Source organism: Cnephaeus nilssonii (genome assembly GCF_951640355.1).
Source record: "Cnephaeus nilssonii genome assembly, chromosome: 9".
NCBI classification, from domain to species: domain Eukaryota; kingdom Metazoa; phylum Chordata; class Mammalia; order Chiroptera; family Vespertilionidae; genus Cnephaeus; species Cnephaeus nilssonii.
The window spans coordinates 66,197,246-66,216,756 of record NC_137080.1 but is presented as its reverse complement, the minus strand read 5'-3'; the positions used below and the strand labels follow the sequence as shown (position 1 = coordinate 66,216,756).

Here is a 19,511-nt window from a genome sequence, read left to right as displayed (position 1 = left end):
TCATTCTCTCTTCCTGAAAAAAATTCTTCTGATTGTCATAGCCTCCCTCCTCCAATTTTCTTCCTAACTCTTAGGTTACAGCCTTTCCCCTTCAGCTGGCCTATACATAATGAGCACTCTAATCCAGTGGTTGCCAATCGGTGGTCCATGAGGTTCGAAAGGTTGGCTACCGCCGCATGGTCCAATGCCTTCTCTGACTACTCACTCTCCCCAATTACTAGTCAGTCCATAGCTCTAAATAACATCCATATGCTGATGATTTTCCAAATACTTCACTCCAACCCAAAAGTTTCCCTGAAGTTTCAACTCTCTACCTGACACCTCCACTTGAGTATATATAACAGGAACTTGAAGTTAACTTAAACTAAATACAACTCTTTTTTATACATTCATCTGCCCACAGGAATGCATATGCCGTTTGTTGCTTCAGGTTTCCCTATTTCTTTAAGGTATACAAAAACCTAGGCATCAGTGCTTCAATTTTGTTTTTCCTTCACCCTCCATATCTAATTCATTAGCAAATCCAAGCAGTTCTAGCTCCAAAATATATACCAATTTTAATCATTTTTCTCTACTAGCACCACTCAAATCCAATTCACCTTATCTTTTATCTTCATTAAATTCACACTGCAGTTAGAAGAAAACCTAAACTCATTAACATGACTTAAAAGTGATAAGTAATCCGGTCCCCACCTTCTCTTGATCTCAGCTAGTACCAAGCACAAGCCCCAACACCACACTTCACCCAAAAGACCAAACTCATCCAGGCAAAAGGCCTCTTTATCTACTGATCCATTCTCCCTAAAGGCACTCCCTCTGGCTCTTTACTTGACTAGCTTCTCTCATTTAGTTCTCAAGTAACCTCACCAGTCTGGCTTACCTAAGCAATTTGGCCTTCCAATCTTCCTATCTAAATTACCCACATCCATCTGTTATATTTCCACATAGAATTCATCACTATGAAGTTAGCTTGTTTTGCTGTTTACTGTAGGTCTGGTTTTACAGCAGGTAAGCTCCACGAGAGTAGCAGCCTCATTTGTTTGGGTCGTTAATCTCCAGCACCCACATTTATCAGGTACATAGTACAAACTTAATAAATATTAAGTGAATGGATATATGTAGATGTAATAAAAAGTACAAAGTTCTCAAGATACAACTACCACCATCTGAGAGTAGGATTGAAGCATTAGGAGAGAGTTCAATCCTGATACTTAATAGGCCATAACGAGATTAATCACTGGGGAAAGAGAATAAGATATATTTTAGCTATCAAAACATTAAATGGCCCTGGCTGGTGTGGCTCAGTTGATTGGGCGTCATCTTGAGCACAGAAAAGTTGCTGTTTGGATTCCAGGTCAGGGCACATGCCCCGGTTGTGGGTTTTATCCCCAGTGGGAATGTGTACATACAGGAGGCAATCGATCGATGTTTCTCTCTCTCTCTCTCTTTCCCTTCTTCTCTAAAATCAATAAAAACATATCTAAAAAAAATAAAAAACTGGCCGAGACCGGTTTGGTTCAGTGGATAGAGCGTCGGCCTGCGGACTCAGGGGTCCCAGGTTCGATTCTGGTCAGGGGCATGTGCCTTGGTTGCGGGCACATCCCCAGTGGGGGGTGTGCAGGAGGCAGCTGATCGATGTTTCTCTCTCATCGATGTTTCTAACTCTCTATCCCTCTCTCTTCCTCTCTGTAAAAAATCAATAAAATATATTAAAATAAATAAATAAATAAAAAACATTAAATATTATGATACCATATCTTAACTACTAATTTTAATTTTACACAATGTATAAAATAGTATAAAATAAAGAATATTTGTTGACATTACTATCATTTTTTTATTTTCTTTGATTAATATACTTTGTGCAATACTATCCAAAGTTACTGGCCAACTATAAAAGACACTGGAATAGAATACTTACAGCTATTCTTTTTTTTTTTTTTTTGAAAATTCAAGATGAAAACCTATTTCCACAAAATCTAAACAAATCAAATATTATAAATTCAAAATTCAAAATCTCCTCTTCAAATAATAATTATACCAGTGATAATACTCAGCTATAGATACAGCTAAAGATCCTAGTGAACCAAGAGCTCTGGAACCAGTCTGCAGAGCTTTAAATCCTAGCTACAGCACTTAGGAGCTGTAGATAGGTTACGTCACCTCTCCAATCCTCGTTTTCTTGCCCATAAAAACATGGACAATACTAGCTACCTCATACAGTTGTTTGGGAGATTAAAGGCAGTTAATATATGTTAACCATTTAGGACAGACACATAGTAAATGTTCAACAGATATTAGTTCATACAGTATTTGGCACGTACTAAGTGCTCAATTAAATACCTGCTAAATGAATACCTATAGAAAGTAACTGTAATTTTTACAAAAATCAAAATGTATCTAAATCTAACCATAAAAACAGTTTCAAATTATTTAAGCCCAGTTGGCCAAATTCAGGAACTTATTTTGGAACCATCCATTATTGAGGTAACTGGAATAATATTTCATTCAAATATTTAAGTACCTACATGTGTGTTAGACACTGGGCATACAACAATAAGTAAGACCCAGTTCCTGCCACAAAGAAGCTTATACTAACAAGAAACTGAAAGTAATCTGCATAGTAAAAAAGGAACTTAGAAATCTTCCATTCCAAAACCCTTCATTTAAAAATAGGAACAACCTCCTGCCCCACCCACCCCACCCTCCCAGAAAAAAGGAGAAAACTGAAGTTTTGAAAAGTTAACTGATTTGGCCAAAGATACATGCCAGATAGTTAAGAGTCCAAGATTAGAACTCAGGTCTTATAATTCCCAGCCTAGTGGTCTTTTCACTATACCACACTGACTAAAAGTACTCAATATGAAATAAAGATTAAGATTCCGATTTGCCACTAACAAAAGCCCTTCTAAATTGTTTATTTAGTGCATTAATGAAAATCAAGTCAAATAAACTTCAAGCTATGAGAGGCACAAAAATAAAACCTACTACAATTAATACATTTTCAGGTTAACAAAAGACATTCTTCAAATTTGGAGGGTTGTCAAATTAATAGTCTTATGTCACTCAATAGCCTTTTTCTAGTCTTCCATGTTAGTTGTCACATTCTCAGCGCCTATGCTGCATTTTGATTCTCATTTATTCCAGAGACAACAATATACACTGGACTGCTAAACTTAAACACTTAATTGCCAAGAATTTGAAAGGAATAGAATCATATAGTATATTAATTACCTTAAATGTACCATTTTGATTTTTCATGTAGGAAACCAAAAATATATCCACTGGTAGAAGTGCTGATGTGATAAGTGCAATTGCCAGAGAAAAAATTGCCGTTATGGTGGAGACAACTTCACTTTCCCGCTGACTTTGGTATTTACGAACATATATCCAACAGAACGCCAAAATAGCCTAAAATAGAACAAACAAAATGTTTTATTATTGTCCTATGTATTCTCCAAAACTGATTTTAGCATGTGTTTGTTTCCAATGGGAAACTTTATATCAAGTAAAGGTTCTTTTAGATGTGTAAAAAACTTAAGATTGATAATTTTCAAAGCCCATTTCATGGATGCAGTACAACCCCACTTAGGTGCAAAGACACATACAAAGTAAAAGTTAATGATGACAGTGCTCATTTGCCTATATCCTCACAGAACACAGTACAATAATTAATGATTTCACACAATGTCAGTTATAACTAGCTTTGAATACATTTTCCCTATAGAGCTCTCCAACCTAAAGGAGCTATAACTACATGTTCTATCCTACTGGAGCATCACAGAATATAACTTGAATTGAAATTAACTTTTGCCCCATTATGACAGTTCAAGAGTACCATTCAGCTAAAGACTAACTGCCAATAATCACTATGCAACTGATACATTATACAATAACTCAAATTTTAAAGAGCATTAAACAAACAAAAAAAAGTGCACAATGAAAATGGATACATGTGCATTGCAAGGAACTTTCCAGTGAAAAAGTACACTCAGAGAAGTACAGAGGCTGACATCTCTAATCAAGCAGGTATTCTTAATAGTTAGCAATGTCTTTCTACTAATTAACAGAGTAGAGGAATTCAGTCTCCTGATTCTCTAAATTTTAGGTAACATCGGAATCACCTGGAATACTTATTAAAGCACAGGCTGCTCGGCCCCACTTCCCAGAGTTTCAGATTCATGTGGTCTGAAGTGAGGCCAGAAAAACTGCACTTGTAGCAACTTCCCAGGTGAGGCTGTGCTGGTCCAGAGATTACATTTTGAGGACTTCTGCTCTATTCAATTATATGAGACTAGTGTCCTGGTGCATGAATTTGTGCATATTGAAAGGAAATTAATTAGAAGAAATATTTTAATATCGCTATTCGCCCTTTCTCTGTAATAGAAGTATCAGAGATGAAAGAAAATTAGTATAATGCACATAAATATAATATATAAATAAAAAACAGTAACATGATATAACAACAAATATTTTCCATGAAACTTTTACTGTCAGAATCTCCATTTATCATTAATTTTTTTTAAATATGCTGGGTATTCTGGAAAATTCATATCATTGGGACAAACTTTGCCTTTGCTACAACATCAAGTAAATTTTCCATCAGATAGTTTTTCACCGGAGAAATTTAGGGATAAGCAAAATTGACATGTAACAGTCATTCCACCACAACTTGTGTTCAATAATTGCAATCCTCAGTTACCTCATTTTGGCTATGAAGGCAGTTCCTACCAGTATTGGTAGTACTTGTCGATAAGTGTTCTTCAGACATATTCTGGCGACAATTTCGGCTTCAGAATGTCAACAAAAAAACGTGACATCATTACCTGGCACCCACAGCCACCATTTGTGGGCTGGGCTGAGCTGTGGGCCGCATTTTGTGCCACGGCAGCATCAGCTGCAATTTGGTGGGCTGTCGCTCCAGGGTGGTGGCAGGGCCTGTGTCCCACTTGGGGGAAATCAAGTGTTGCTTTGTGGGCACCAGGTCCACAGTGCCATTTCTTTGTACACGTCAAGACAGCGCCTGCATTGAGCATCTGCCCCCTGATGGTCAGTGAGCATCATAGCAGCCAGTCAGACAGTGGGAAGGACACTTAGCATATTAGCCTTTTATATATATAGATAGATGTCATGTAAAATAGCATCTTAGAGAAATTCATAAAAGAAACTAACATACAATTTGCTAATAATTACAAGGAAAGGTTTAGAGCAGTCCCCAAACCCTCCCAAGAGATTCTGATTTAACTGGTCTGGGCTTTAGGATTTTTTCAAACTCCCAAGTTGTTTTTAATGAACAGTCATATCTGAGAACCACTGGGGCAGAGGTAGGAATGAGAACAGATGTTGGCTAAACTAATGAGCACACATACTGCCTGGGATCATGTTAAAATGCAGATTCTGATTCAGTAGGACTGGGGTCTTAGGTATGCATTTCTAACAAGTTCCCAGGTGCTGCCCTCACTTTTGAGTAACAAGAGAGAACTTGCTTTAAAGAAACGGAGACTGTCTTATATAGTAATGGAAAATTTGAAAGGTGGTATAAGCCAAATTATTGAGGCTCTTGGGGAGACTAGATAGAAGGGTTTGATAGAGATTATCAGCCGATGAACCAGATATAACAATTCCTTATGTGGCAAACATTCTGCTTGCCCACAATTACAAAAGTTATCAATCCTAGTGTTCTATTCTTTAGTAGATGACTGGCAATAAATAGTATGTTAAGTCCCCAGACCCCTGGTAATCCTTTCTGAGGATCTGCAATTTCAAAATTATTCTCGTAACAATACTAAAATGTTATTTGCCTTTTCCAAATATGTTGATATTTGCACGCATAGTGTATAACTCATGGCGGGAAAAACTGCTGAAAAAGCAAGCATGAGTCCAGACAATGGCACCAAACTGCAACCAAGGTGTGATGGCTGAATCCAGGAAAGGTGGATACCTGAATACTTAGGGGTTGGAAGCCAAACTAGGCACTTTTGGCAAGGAACATCATTTTTACTTGAAAGCACAACTGACTAACTATGGTTGTGCAGACTTGGATATTTGGCAGATTTTGTCGAAATGAACAAAGGGGACCTATCACTTCCAAGAAAGGCAACTGACCGTTATTTGTTGCCAATCATTAAATTCAAGCTTTCAAATGAAAATTAGAATTTTGGAAAACTAGTATCCAAAACTGAGCTTGACTGTTTCACAATATTACTTCTGGGATTTCTTATGACAAGATCAGTGGTGATATTAATGAATGTGAAATTTTTATATTATGTAATAAAATATACGTATATCCATATTTGGGAGATCTGTATAACTCAGTGAACCAGTGTTTTCTAAATGACAAATGCATCATGTTATAAAACCATGCATGGTGAAAAGACCCATTCAAAGTACAACATGGCCCAATGGGTGTTAATGAAACAGAATTAAAAGTTCATTGAGAGGGTTTCAGATTCCTTATTGCAACTAACCTTTAAGAAGCTTCTACTACTGAGTTTTGGTGTGGTATTAAAGAACAACGTCCACAATTACCTAAAAAATACTCCTCTGCTTCCAACTACGTATCACTAAAACTGGATTTTCTTCATGTACTTCAACAAAAATAACTTATCTCAAAAGACTGAATGCAGAAGCAGACAAGAGAATCCAGGTCTCTTCTAATCTAATAAGTCAGGAATGAAAGAGATTTGCAGAAAATTAAACAATGGCCCTTATTACTAAGTTTTTTCTACTTCAACATCCAGTTTCAAATTCTTAATTCCCTTCTCATTTTATTTTGTTTCTACTGTAAAATCAGCGTAAATGCCTTCCCATCTTCATCTATCCAAAGTCTACCTCAATTACACTTTCTTCCAATATTGTTTCTATTCCCTGAAGTCCTATTCTATAAAATCATACTTTGGTTTTCAGTACTTAAAATACCTGTTTCAAGCATTTTTGTTTTCCTACCTATCTTCAGATTTTCTTAGAGGCCACAATTTCTTTTGTTGGCATCCTCCTACAATTGACAGCAAAACTACTACCTGTGAAATGTTTATTCATTGATAACAGCCAAGATATTCCCACTAGACTTTGATACTGGTTACTTGCTTGTTTTTCTTCTAAACCTACTGAATATGATGGTCTGGAAAAGCCAGTGAACTCCCCAAGTACAGGACTGGATGGGCTATGGAAACCACAGCCAAGCTTTAGGGTTTCCATTTTCTTCACCAAGAGGAGTAAAACATGTTCCCATGTAAAGGCAGTATTATTTCCAGCCAAAGCAAAGGTAGCACGAGAAACCTTTCTTTCAGTTTTCACTTTTTTTCTTTTTTGGTAGGGTTTCTGGTAGAGCTGCAACATTTACTAGCAAAGCATATTTACATAGGTCGTAGACACCGTGTGGCATCTAATAAGTACAATTAAACGCCTTGATTTCCAGAAGCGAAGATAACAATTTTTTGGTTTGATTTTTGTTTTGTTTTTTATTTGTTTTCATAATGCAAAGTGGCTAAAATACCTCGGGGGCTGAAGCAACAGCAGGGCTGAAGGAAGACAAGGCGTGTGAAAGGGGAAGGTGGGACGGGTAGTTCAGATGGGTGGTCATACACACACCCCGACTCTGGCCGCAGAGAGGGTTACAGCTTGCCCCACACAGGTTTCTTTCTACACCCACGGACAGACTCGAAAGGAAGTGTGAAGCCTTGAAGTCAGAACGAACCAACGAACACTCAAGTCATCAAGACGGAATCGCACAATGGGTGGAGAAGGTTGGCGACTCCATAACCCCAAGGTAGGGAACTGGTGCAGAGAGCAGCAGACAGGCCCTGTTCTGAGTCTACCACACCAGGGCCCACAGGAGTTGCAAAGATCAGGCACAGCTGCCCCCCCACCCGGTGCTCCCGTCTCACCGGGTCCCAGAGGCCACCCCACCCTTCCCCACCCCGAGGGTCTCCGCCGTCCCCAGACCCCAACCGCCCCAAACCCCCCAGGGCCCCCCCCCCCCCCCAGTCAGGGGTGAGGGCAAGAGTTCCGGGAAAGGAAACGTGCAATATGAGACGTCTTCAGGAAAAAGACAGCGAAAGCGGCCGGGAATCAGTGCCCCGTCCCCCATCCCCAGCGCCGAGGAGCACCCCCAAACCCCGCCCGGACCCCACAGTCCCAGGTGAAGGCACGACGGGGCGAAGAGCGTCTCCGGCGCCCCGGGAGGCCAGCGGCAGGGCCGGCCCCGCCCTCTCTCCCACACAGTAAACACTGGGAAAACTCCAAGCGCCTCCCCTACCAGAAGTAAGAGGCCGAAAATGCACCAGCCGATCACCAGCTCCGCCGAGGCCGCGCCCGCAGTCTCCGCCGCCATCTTCGCTGCCAGCCCGGAAGGCTGCGAGCCCCAGCGGCGGGGCAAGGGGAGGGGAAAGGGGGAGAGTGCGAGGGACGCGGCGCCCGCCCGCGCACCCTAAAGGTTAAAGGGACGAAGGGGGTGGAGCAAGTGGTTGCCAAGGAGACCAGCCCATCCGCGTCCCTTGGCGACTGGTCGGGCGGGGGGGGGGGGGGGGGGCGGAGCGGCCAGGACCGCTCAGGGCCGACGCGCGCGGGGACGCCGGGACGTCACCGCTACGTCATCGTCACGTCACCGCGCGGTCGGCTTCCGAGGTGAGGCGCCAGTCTAAGCGAGGACGTCTCCCCGCAGTGCAAGCTTTTGAGATGCTGCTGGATTCGGCCTAAAGGGATGGGCTGGAAAAGCCAGGGAACGCCGCAAGGGCTGCACTGGCTGTACCTGGAGATTCAGGCCAACTTTAGGTGTTTCCACTTCCTCTGCAAAGGACGTTTTTCCCTAGTGTCCAGGGCGGAGTGGGTAGCAGAACGCCTCCCCCTGGTCCAGGAAAGGCTGCCTCTGAAGACACGAAGTTTACCCGCTGCCCAATTGACTTTCTAATTGGCTGGTATTGGAGCCTGGCCCGAGAAAATTGTTTTCTGGAGACTGTTACGTGATATTATGGTCTTCCTATTTATAGCTGTACATGTGTGTGAATTTACATGGTGACTTCATATCCCAAAGATATTCGAGTTTGTAAACGTATAATGAAATGGCAGGTTCTTGTAATATTAGTAGGAGAACAAAACAGACACTGCCATAGGTCCATAATGAAGCTGAGGGAAATAGTTCCTGGGAAGGCGTGCCTGGTTGGGTCCACTGGAGTGTAGGTACCTATTTAACCACTTGCATTCAACAAACATAATGGTAATGTGATCAAAACACAACTTCATGAGTGAATCCCACCATCTCTTCATAATAAGTTATCCCTCACCTAGGACCTGTTTCAGGCTGGAATCGGAGAGTAGGGAAGAAGTGGAGTGGTCTCCCTGCTAGGACAAAATGAGGAGGGAAGTGGGGAAAAAGAATAGACCGTTTTAACATGAATTGGTACCATCATACACTGGACCTGCAAACGTTTGAACCTGGCTGTATCTGGAGATTCAAGTCAACTTTAGGTGTTTCCACTTCCTCTCCAAAGGACGTTTGATTCTTCTGTGGGATATTCACTGCTCTGGAGACCTCTCTCCTATAGTTACCTGCAAGTGAAGAGAGACATCTCTATTCTAGGTAGTCATTTAGAATTCCTTCTGCAGCTGCAGGGCATACTGTGGTTCTTACTTCTGCCTCTACCATCTAAGGTCTCCTAATCCTCTCCTAGAGGCCCACTTGGGTTGGAGGGAAGGTCTAACCCGGGCCAGTTTTTCCATTCCCCCACACGACGAAAATCTTTTCTATCAGAGATGATCAGACATAGCCGAAACCGGTTTGGCTCAGTGGATAGAGCGTAGGCCTGCGGACTGAAAGGTCCTGGGTTCGATTCCGGTCAAGGGCATGTACCTTGGTTGCGGGCACATCCCCAGTAGGGGTTGTGCAAGAGGCAGCTGATCGATGTTTCTCTATCATCGATGTTTCTAACTCTCTATCCCTCTCTCTTCCTCTCTGTAAAAAAATCAATAAAATATATTTAAAAAAAAAAAAGAAATGATCAGACATAACCTTGCACCAAAAACTTTGGGAACACAAGCCAATCCCAATGTAGCTGCATTCTCCCAGGTATACCATCAAAGCAATCAGCCCATCTTTGATATCCCTGAGGGAGTCAGCCTGCCCTTCACAGTTGGCTGTAGTTCTTCCAGGCCTGAATTGGGCACCAATCCTTTGTATTTCTCAATTGTAAGGACCACATTACAAATTATCCAAGTAGCTCCTTTGAGGCTTCCTATGCTAGGTTAGGGGTTAGATGGTAACATCTCACCCAAATCTTCCCCCCTATACTCACATCACTCCTTGAGTTTAGAGGTGGGGATCCACAGACCAGCAACAATTCTGGAGGGGAAAAAATACCTCCAATTTTTCTTCTACTCCAATTCATTTATTAATATTTTATTTGGCTGAAGAGTCCAAGCATTGTAGAATAAATTCTTCTTACATCCATTTTTCATTCTGCACATAAAGGAGAATTAATGGTTAAGGGCGAGACAAAGAATTAAAGATCATAATCCTCCCTGGCACTTTACATTGTATATAAAATTGGAGCTCTTGCCATGACTGAACTGAACCTTCTTAATATATAATGTACTCTTATTTAATTAACCCTATTTAATAAACTGGGTTCACCCTTTTGCTGATTCTGAACACCTAAGTACTGGGGTAATATTAAGCAGCTGCTTGATTATCAGGTTGGCAAAGCCTTACAAACCTGTGTTGCTGATGAGAATGACTAGTTACAAGGATAGTGGGAGTTTGAATCAGGAAATTGGGAGAGAGGAAAAAGAGAAAGGGAGGTACCTGGGCAGATAGAGGTGTGCACATCAATCATTTCTTCATTCTTCCACCTAGCCAGGATGTATTATTCATTCATACAAAAGACCAGCAAAGACAACACATTTCTCCTGAATGATATGCTTAAGTCATGAGGGTAGAGCCCTCATGAATGGTTAATGCCCTTTAGAAAGACCCAAAGAGATCACTAACCCCTTACCCTATGTGAAGTTACAGTGAGAAGACAGCCAGCTATAAACCAAGAAGAGGGCCCTAACCAAATGCCAAATCTGTCAGCACTTTGATCTTAGACTTCCAAGCCTCCATAATTTTATAAATAAATTTCTGTTGTTTATAAGCCACCCAGTTATTGATATTTTTGTTACAGCAGCCCAAACAGATTAAGATGCCTGGAATTACTGTAGAATGCCCTTGGCCCACCCCCTACCCAACAACTCATGGGAAGGTACCAAGATTTCTGTGGACTCTGTTCCATTATAAGTTCAAAGAAGTGGCCATGTATAGCCCATCATTACCAAGGGGCTTAATAAGAGGAGACATTGCAGAAAATCTATCAAAACATAGACCCTTTGAAAGGGCTAGAAGCCTTCAGAGGAAAACAATGTTTGTAAGGGAGCAACTATCCTTACCCTCATTCCTCTGTCCCTCAGCTTTTGAACAGTCCTGCCTAAGGCCAGTGGCAAGAGCATATTGATAAAGTTGGAGGGTAGGACCTGAATTTTGGGAGAGGTTCAGCATCTTGCTGCAAATGCTGAGTGTGGCTGACTCACAGAGGTACCCGGTGCTGAGCTGACATAAAAACCTGTGCTGAGGAGTATCTTGGTACAAAAAGGGTGTGGATTAGCTCCTTCCCATTTTCCTCCTCTCTCCCCATTAAACTCACCCTGAAGGCTTCAGTGAACTGCCTGAGAACCACCCTATCCATGTGCTTGTGTTCCTGTGGAGGGCTAAGGAAAGATGCAACAACCTCTATTGGAGGAGGCCTTCCTGAGAATTCTCTTGGCCTAGACTACAAACACATAGACAGCAGGACACTGGGTGCAGCCCTAAGTGGGAAACAGACCAGGCAGTGATGACCTACAGAAAGGTCACCTTAACACCCAAATCAGAAAAATATATTTTTTTAAAAAGTACAATGATCCCAGATGCCAAAATTCTCAACAAAGTGTTTATGAACCAAGGACAATCACTTCTCTCACTCCCTAAACCCAGTTGCACTCAAGAGGTTACCCTCCATGAGCTTGGGGATGAGGGGACTGTGGTAGGGAAATAAGAGGCCTGAGAATGGTTTCTCATTTCCTTGTATGAGGGGCTATTGGAAAACCAAAGAGAGGAACATGATCAAATAACATATCCTGGGAGGTTAAGGGAAAACAGTGGGCTGGAAGAAAAATGTATGTCAATGGGACACAAAAGAAGTAAAGAGAATAAAGGAAGTAGAATGGAGAGTAGAAGGGAGGATGAGTCAGGAACACATAAGGGTAGGGCCTACTGGAGGAGTCAGCAATCTAAAAGAACCCAGTAGCTGGGTTGGTGTGACTCAGTGGTTGAGCATCCATGAACCAGGAGATCATAGTTAGATTCGTGGTCAGGGCACATGCCCTGGGTTGCTGGCTCGACCCTCCATAGGGGGTGTGCAGGAGGCAGCTGATCGATGATTCTCTCTCATCATTGATGTTTCTATCTCACTCTCCCTCTCTCTGAATCAATAAAAACATATTTAAAAAAATATTTTTAACTAATATAAAAACCCCATAGACTAGTCCTGGCTGAGTAGCTCAGTTGGTTAGAGTATCATTCCCATACACCAAGGGTGCAGGTTCCATCTCCCATCCAGGCACATACAGGCAGGGTTCTACCAATCTATATATATAAAAGCCCAATATGCAAATTGTCCCCTTGGGAGTTCAACTGGGAGACTGGGAGTTCGATCACTCACTATGATGTGCACTGACCACCAGGCGGTGGTGTGGAACGAAGGAAGGCCCCGGCTGGCAGCTGGCAGCCGAGGAAGAGAGGCCCCCGCCGGCAGCCAGAAGGCCCCGATCGGCCCTGATCACCAGCCAGGCCTAGGGACCCTACCCTGCAGGAATTTCATGCTCTGGGCCTCTAGTGAATACATAAATAAGTGGAACAACAAATCAATGTCTCTCTCCCTCCCTTCCTCCCACCCCCTTCCTCTCTTTCTAAAATAAATAAATAAAAATTTAAATAAATAAATTAATTAAATAACCCTATAGAAATAACTTCAAAACTTAGTTCTCCAAAACAGAGTCAAACTAACCACATAATAGGTACTAAACTAGTTGATATGACTTACACCCTGAAATTAGGCCACAGCAGAATATAGTTATGCATTCAGATTAACTGTGTGTATTACGCCACTAGATATTAGTATATTATTTTTAGAAAACAGCTAATTTTTCTACATCAATTTTTTACCTGTTGAAATTTCAAAATATTAGGCTGTCCATCCAAATAAGACACTTGAAAAACCTAAAAATTTCGTTTTCTGTCATTTTGTCTGTGGTTCTATTGCTAACAGATAATCCTCCTTTTGATTGACAAATTCTTTCTTTAGCTATTTTAATGCCTTCAGTCAGGTTACAGTTAAGCCTTGCTGGCCTCAGATCCTGGTGACTTTGCACTTGTCTGTCCTGATCCATTATGTGTTGATTTAGAATTTAGCTCTCTGTTGTGCTCCATGTACCACCTACACTTAATCTTCTGTCAAAAGGATTTAACTGTGATCCAGGGTGAAAATTACTGTGGTCAGAGGAAGTTTGAGCATGCTTGATCCTCCCAGTACTACATTATCTCCCTTCCCCCTTAATCCTTCCACTGTCATCCAACTGAATTGGTCATCACAGCCCTAAGAAGTTTCATCTTTTCTTTGTGAAAGGACTTAAAGTGTGTTTGTAAGGTAATTGGCACATATGGTTGAGAGGCATATTTGGTTCTGCTGGAACATTGGCTCATTTGTATATAACCCAGTGGGGGACCAAAATTTTTGCACAAAAGTCAATCCATGAAAAATTAAATGTTTATGTTCTACATTTTTCATTTGAAATCAAAATAGCTTTTAGGTAGCCAAAAGTATAAGGTATATTTTAAAATGTCATTTATCTATTTCATTGTATAGAAAACTGTGTTTTTGATTTGTGAACACAGAGGCAACTTCCCAATTTCTCATCCAAAAATTAGATTGCATACAGTATCAAAATGTGAATTATTAAATTCACATTTCCATATTTATGCAATTATAAACTCTTAATGGACACTGTTCATATACTTCTCCTAATGGAACAAACATTTCCACATGAACTGTTGATGCATGTTAGTTTTCTTAAGATTTTTCTTCTGGCTATGAAAGAAATGCTTTAGTTATAGCCTAGACATGTTAAAAAACTTCTTTTAAGACCTTCAAGTGTTCTTCATTGTGTGAATTCCTAAACCTGGTGTTTATGCACTTTAAGGTATTAAAAAATAAATTTGTTTATATAGCTCACACATAAAATAATTTCAAAGTCAGCTTATGATACAAGTAGAAATTACAATAAAAACTTATTTTGAACTTATGGTGTCTAGAAATGATCCATAGCACATTCAATAATTTCAACAATGGATGTTTGTTTGTTTTTTTAATTTGGAGCATATGTTGCTCTTTTTTTCTAACAACAGGGTTCCTCTCCTGTCTCCAACATTTATTCTTTCTCATAGTGGTGTGCCATTTGCCTCTCAGTTTATATTTGAAATCAAAGTGTTCAATTTCCACATATTAATGAGTTAAAAACCATAAAGTTTATAAAACCAATTGATCTTATTAGAATGTGCCCCGACCCGCGGGGCAACAACACGGACACCAGAGACGAACCTAAGAGAATGAGACAAACAAGGGACGCGGAGAATGGAGGCAAGACAAATGGGTTTCTGATCAAGCCTCGAATTTTTATTCTTACAGCGGTGCCTTATATCCAAGTCAGGGAGTGGGAGGTGGGGCGCGGGGAGTGAACTGTGGACCTATCAGTGCTTGCCAGCAGGGGCTGCAGGCAGGGGAGGGGGTATGAGGAAGTTCTAGAAGGGGAGATGTCTAGGAGGGATAGGGGCTGAGCGGATCATGTGGACTTAGATAATTTGGCTAAGGTCGTAAAGGGTGTTGACTAAAGATAAAGGATGGGGCGGTTGAAGGGCAGCTATGCGAAGAATGCTTTGTCCTCAGGCATGAGGAAGTAAGCCAATGGTGAGGACCAAGTTTCCATGAGGTTCTGTTTCATTAGCTTACTAAAATAATGTTAGAATTAATTTGTCATTGACTCTTGGCTCCTGACAAGAATGTATGGGTATAAAGTAGCTCAGGTGCATATAGCCATATCTGTAGCACAACATGAAAGAATTTAAAATTGATCTTTAAGTTGTTAAACAATTGGTAGACTAAAAGTATCCTTATGTTTTCATCTGTTGCCAAATATATACTGTGAATTTTTGTATTGTTTTTAATGATATAAATTAGGGCATTTTAAACATACAAAATTCTGATTTTTTAGTATTTTAATTAAAATGTGAAATATGCCCTAACCGGTTTGGCTCAGTGGATAGAGCGTCGGACTGTGGACTGAAGGGCCCAGGTTCGATTCCAATCAAGGGCATGTACCTTGGTTGCGGGTATATCCCCAGTAGGGGGTGTGCAGGAGGCAGCTGATTGTTGTTTCTCTCATCGATGTTTCTAACTCTCTATCCCTCTCCCTTCTTCTCTGTAAAAAAATCAATAAAATTATTTTTAAAAAAATAAAATGTGAAATATATTTATTAAGATTTGGAAACAAGTCCTAACTGGTTTGGCTCAGTGGATAGAGCGTCGGCCTGCGGACTCAAGGGTCCCAAGTTCAATTCTGGTCAAGGGCATGTACCTTGGTTGCAGGCACATACCCATTAGGGAGTGTGCAGTATGCAGCTGATCGATGTTTCTCTCTCATCGATATTTCTAACTCTCTATCCCTCTCCCTTCCTCTCTGTAAAAAAATCAATAAAATATATTTTAAAAAAAACAAACCTTGGCCCATGAGCCCAACACTTATAAAAAAAAAAAAAGATTTGGAAACAATTCCAGAAGGATGTTACATTGGGCTAGGTTTGTGTGGGGTGAGGGTGGGGGAGGAGGTATGAGTATATTTGAGTCAAACTGAAGATATATGCCAGGGAGTAGGATTTCAAATGCCCCTGGACTAGGTTTTAAAAGATGAAAAAGAGTTTATCAATCAGACTAGGTGAAAAGTGAGCAAACATCATTCCATCAAAGAAACAGCATGTATAAAGGCATAGAGCATGAGGTACCATGTTCAGTATTGCTTAAGCATTCAGTGTGTGAGTGGAAGGAATTAGCCAATTAAGAGACCAGGTCATGAATGGGTCTATATTCCCCACTAAGAAACTTGGACTTCATCCTGTAGGTGATGAGAACCAGTGAAGTGATCTAAGTAGGGAAGCGATATAATAAGACTTGTCTTTTACAATGGTTGGAGATGAGGAATACTTGAAACAGATTTATTTAAGGTAAGATGCTGTTACTATATAGTCAAGGCAAGGGATGATAAAAGCTAATCTAAGGCTGTCGACATGAAAGGTGAAGAAATTTATGAGGTATTAATAAGGATTCATTTTCAAGACATAGTATCTCAGTGAGGAAGGGAGGGAGGAATAGGCAATGCTGAAATCCATAGAGCAGGCCATCAGAAGAGCAGGTGAGAAACTCTGGCAGAAACTGACACTGACAGTCCACAGGCAGATTTTTTTTTCCCTCAGGGAACCTCAATTATGCTTTTAAGGGCCTTTCAATTGATTGGATCAGAGTCATCCAGATTATCTAAAATATCTCCCTTATTTAATCAACTGATTGTAGATGGTAATCACATCTACAAAATACCTTCACAGAAAACCTAGTTAGTGTTTGATTGAATAATTAGGTACTCTAGCCCAGTCCTGTTGATACATAACAAATGATGGTTACAGATCCTTTTTACAGTTCTGAATTAAGAGATGTGGAGAGTGACAGGGCCACTAAAGCAGATAGGAAGTACATGAGGAAGAGCAGATTGGAAGTGAGGAATGGCAGAGAAATCTACAGTGTTTTAGACTCTAAGATGCACTTTTTTTCATTTTAAGTTAAGATGCATCTTATAATTGATGACATCTTCCCATTATAATTGACTATTTTCTTAATAGATTATAAAATGATAGTATACCTTACAATCAATGATACCTTATATTGCAAAAAAAATAGGTAGTGAATTTAATTTGGTATCTTGAGTAGAGTGTCTGAGGGACATGGATAGCTCTAGTTCATAGAACGTAAAGGTAGGAAACTTAATAAAACTCAGCTAAGAGGCTTGCCATGAAGATAGGACTTTCAGAGTCATCTATAGTCAAGTAAAAGTTGAAGCAATGGAAATGGATGAAATCCCTAGAGAAAGCAAGTAACATGAGAATAATAGTCAGTTGAACAGACAACACTAAAGAACACCAAACTTTTAAGGGGGAGTGATCAGAAAAAAAAGAAAAGAAAATGTCATAGAAGAAGAGAGAGAAGATAATTTTTAAAAGAAGTGAGTGATTATCTATGTCACATGTAATGGGAAGACTAGTAAGTACCCACTGAGTAGGGTGATATGGGTGTTAGTAATGATTTCTAAGATGATCTCAGTGAGTGCTGAGGAAGAAGACAGGTGCATTGGATTGGGGAATGAAGGAGAATTAGGACAGCAGAGGTCATGAATATGAACAGTTCTTTAAGGAAGCTGACTAAGGAGGGATAGAACAATGAAAAAAACAAGTGGAGGGGATGAGGGCAAAAGTGGGTTTGTTAGAAATGACTCATATTTTAACTTATTTCTAAGGTAAATAGTAAAGTCATGGACCACAGTTAGCACATTAATCTAAGTTTGGTTATTAGATCATTTTATTGACAACTTGAACTCTGAAGAAATGAGGTAAATCAGGTTTGAGGGAGGAGGTGAGTCAATCAGCCAGGATTCTGGAAGGAAACAGAGAGTACACCCAAAAGGGGTGATTGCAGATAGTTTAATGACTGGACTATTTGCAAAGTTGTGAACAGGATCCAGGGAAACTAACCCTAGGGTTGGCACTACCACTCCTAAAGGGACAATGGCAAGAAGTTACTGGAATCTGGAAAGACCTATAAGTTTAGGAAAGAGCTGTCTGGCAGCCATTGTCAAACCACAGTCCCCAAAAAGAGAGCCATGACAAAGGACCTAAATAGACACTTCTCCAAAGTGGATATACAGATGGCCAAGAGACATATGAAAAAATGCTCAAAGTCACTGATCATCAGAGAGATGCAAATTAAAACTACAATGAGGTATCACCTCACACCTGTCAGAATGGCTACCACCAACACATCAACAAATGACAGGTGCTGGCGAGGATGTGGAGAAAAGGGAACCCTCGTTCACAGCTGATGGGAATGCAGACTGGTGCAGCCATTATGAAAAACAGTATAGAGTTTCCTAAAAAAAATTAAATATAGAACTGGCATTTTACCCAGTGATCCTACTTCCAGGAATATATCCTAAGACACCTGAAACACTAATCAGAAAGAATGTATGCGCCCCCATGTTCATAGCAGTGCAATTTACTATAGCTCAGATCTGGAAACAGCCCAAGTGGCCATTCAGTAGATGAGTGGGTAAAAAAGTTGTGATGTATTTGCACCATGGAATACTATGCAGCAGTAAAAAAGAAGGATCTCTTACTCTTTGAGACCTGGAGAGCATTATGCTAAGCGAAATAAGCCAGTCAGAAAAAGAGAAGTATCACATGATCGCACTCATATGTGGAATCTAATGAACAAAATAAACTTATGAACAAAATATATCCAGAGACATAGAAGCATGGAACAGACCATCGAATCAGAGGGAAGGCAGGGGTGGATGGGTGGGTGGAAAGAGATCAACCAAAGAACTTTATGCACATGTACATTACCCATAGACATAGACAATAGAATGGTGAAGGTCTGGGGAGGGGCTGGGGATGGGCTGGAGGGGGTCAATGGAGGAAAACGAGTACATATGTAATACTTTCAAAAATAAAGATTAAAAAAAAAAAAACAGAGAGCCATGAGAATAAATAAACTGATTCTCTCTTCTTACACCCTTATCTCTTTCAGTGCCCTCTTTTGGATGAACTTAACAAGAAGCCAAAGGTCAAGGGAGTCTACTTGATGCAAAACATAACAATCAGCCTCGTGGGGTATAGAGCAGGGTGGAAAAGGGTAGAGAATGGTTCTGGAAGAGCAAATGAGACATTCAGCAGAGAAAGAAAGATTTGTCCAAATGGGAGTAAGATCTGGGACAATGGTAGCCCTGGTAAAAACAGGGCAATTCCCACAGATTCTTGTGTGCATTCTAGCAGTGGTGACAAAAAATGATATTCTCATTTTTGCCTAGTTAATGAGAAACTGATATTTCTAATAAGAAAAGGCCCAATATCCTTTTCTTAATTAAATTCCATTGTTCATTTTATATTGTATATGATGAGAGGAACCACTAATACCTATGGTTTTAAAAAAGATTCTAATTCTTTGGAGAATAACTACACTACTCAGATAATGTTTCATCTTTGCATTAAAATACAGCTTTCCATTAAGAGGATGCTGCTCGAAACTTTAAATAAACTGATATTTTAAAAACATCTTCTGGGTAGATTT

The 19,511-nt window shown here is 40.4% G+C and overlaps 1 protein-coding gene across 1 annotated transcript in view; it reads right to left on the bottom strand.

The window, feature by feature from the left end:
- Window positions 1-8,546, bottom strand: part of LMBRD1 (LMBR1 domain containing 1) — an 86,667-nt gene extending 78,121 nt beyond the window's left edge. The window contains exons 1-2 of the mRNA XM_079780653.1: window positions 8,258-8,546; window positions 3,235-3,411 (exon numbers count right to left, since the gene is read on the bottom strand). Coding sequence (XP_079636779.1) covers window positions 3,235-3,411; window positions 8,258-8,332 — 252 coding nt within the window. The 5' untranslated portion in view covers window positions 8,333-8,546. The remainder of the gene's footprint in view (window positions 1-3,234; window positions 3,412-8,257) is intronic.
- Window positions 8,547-19,511: the final 10,965 nt, after the last annotated feature.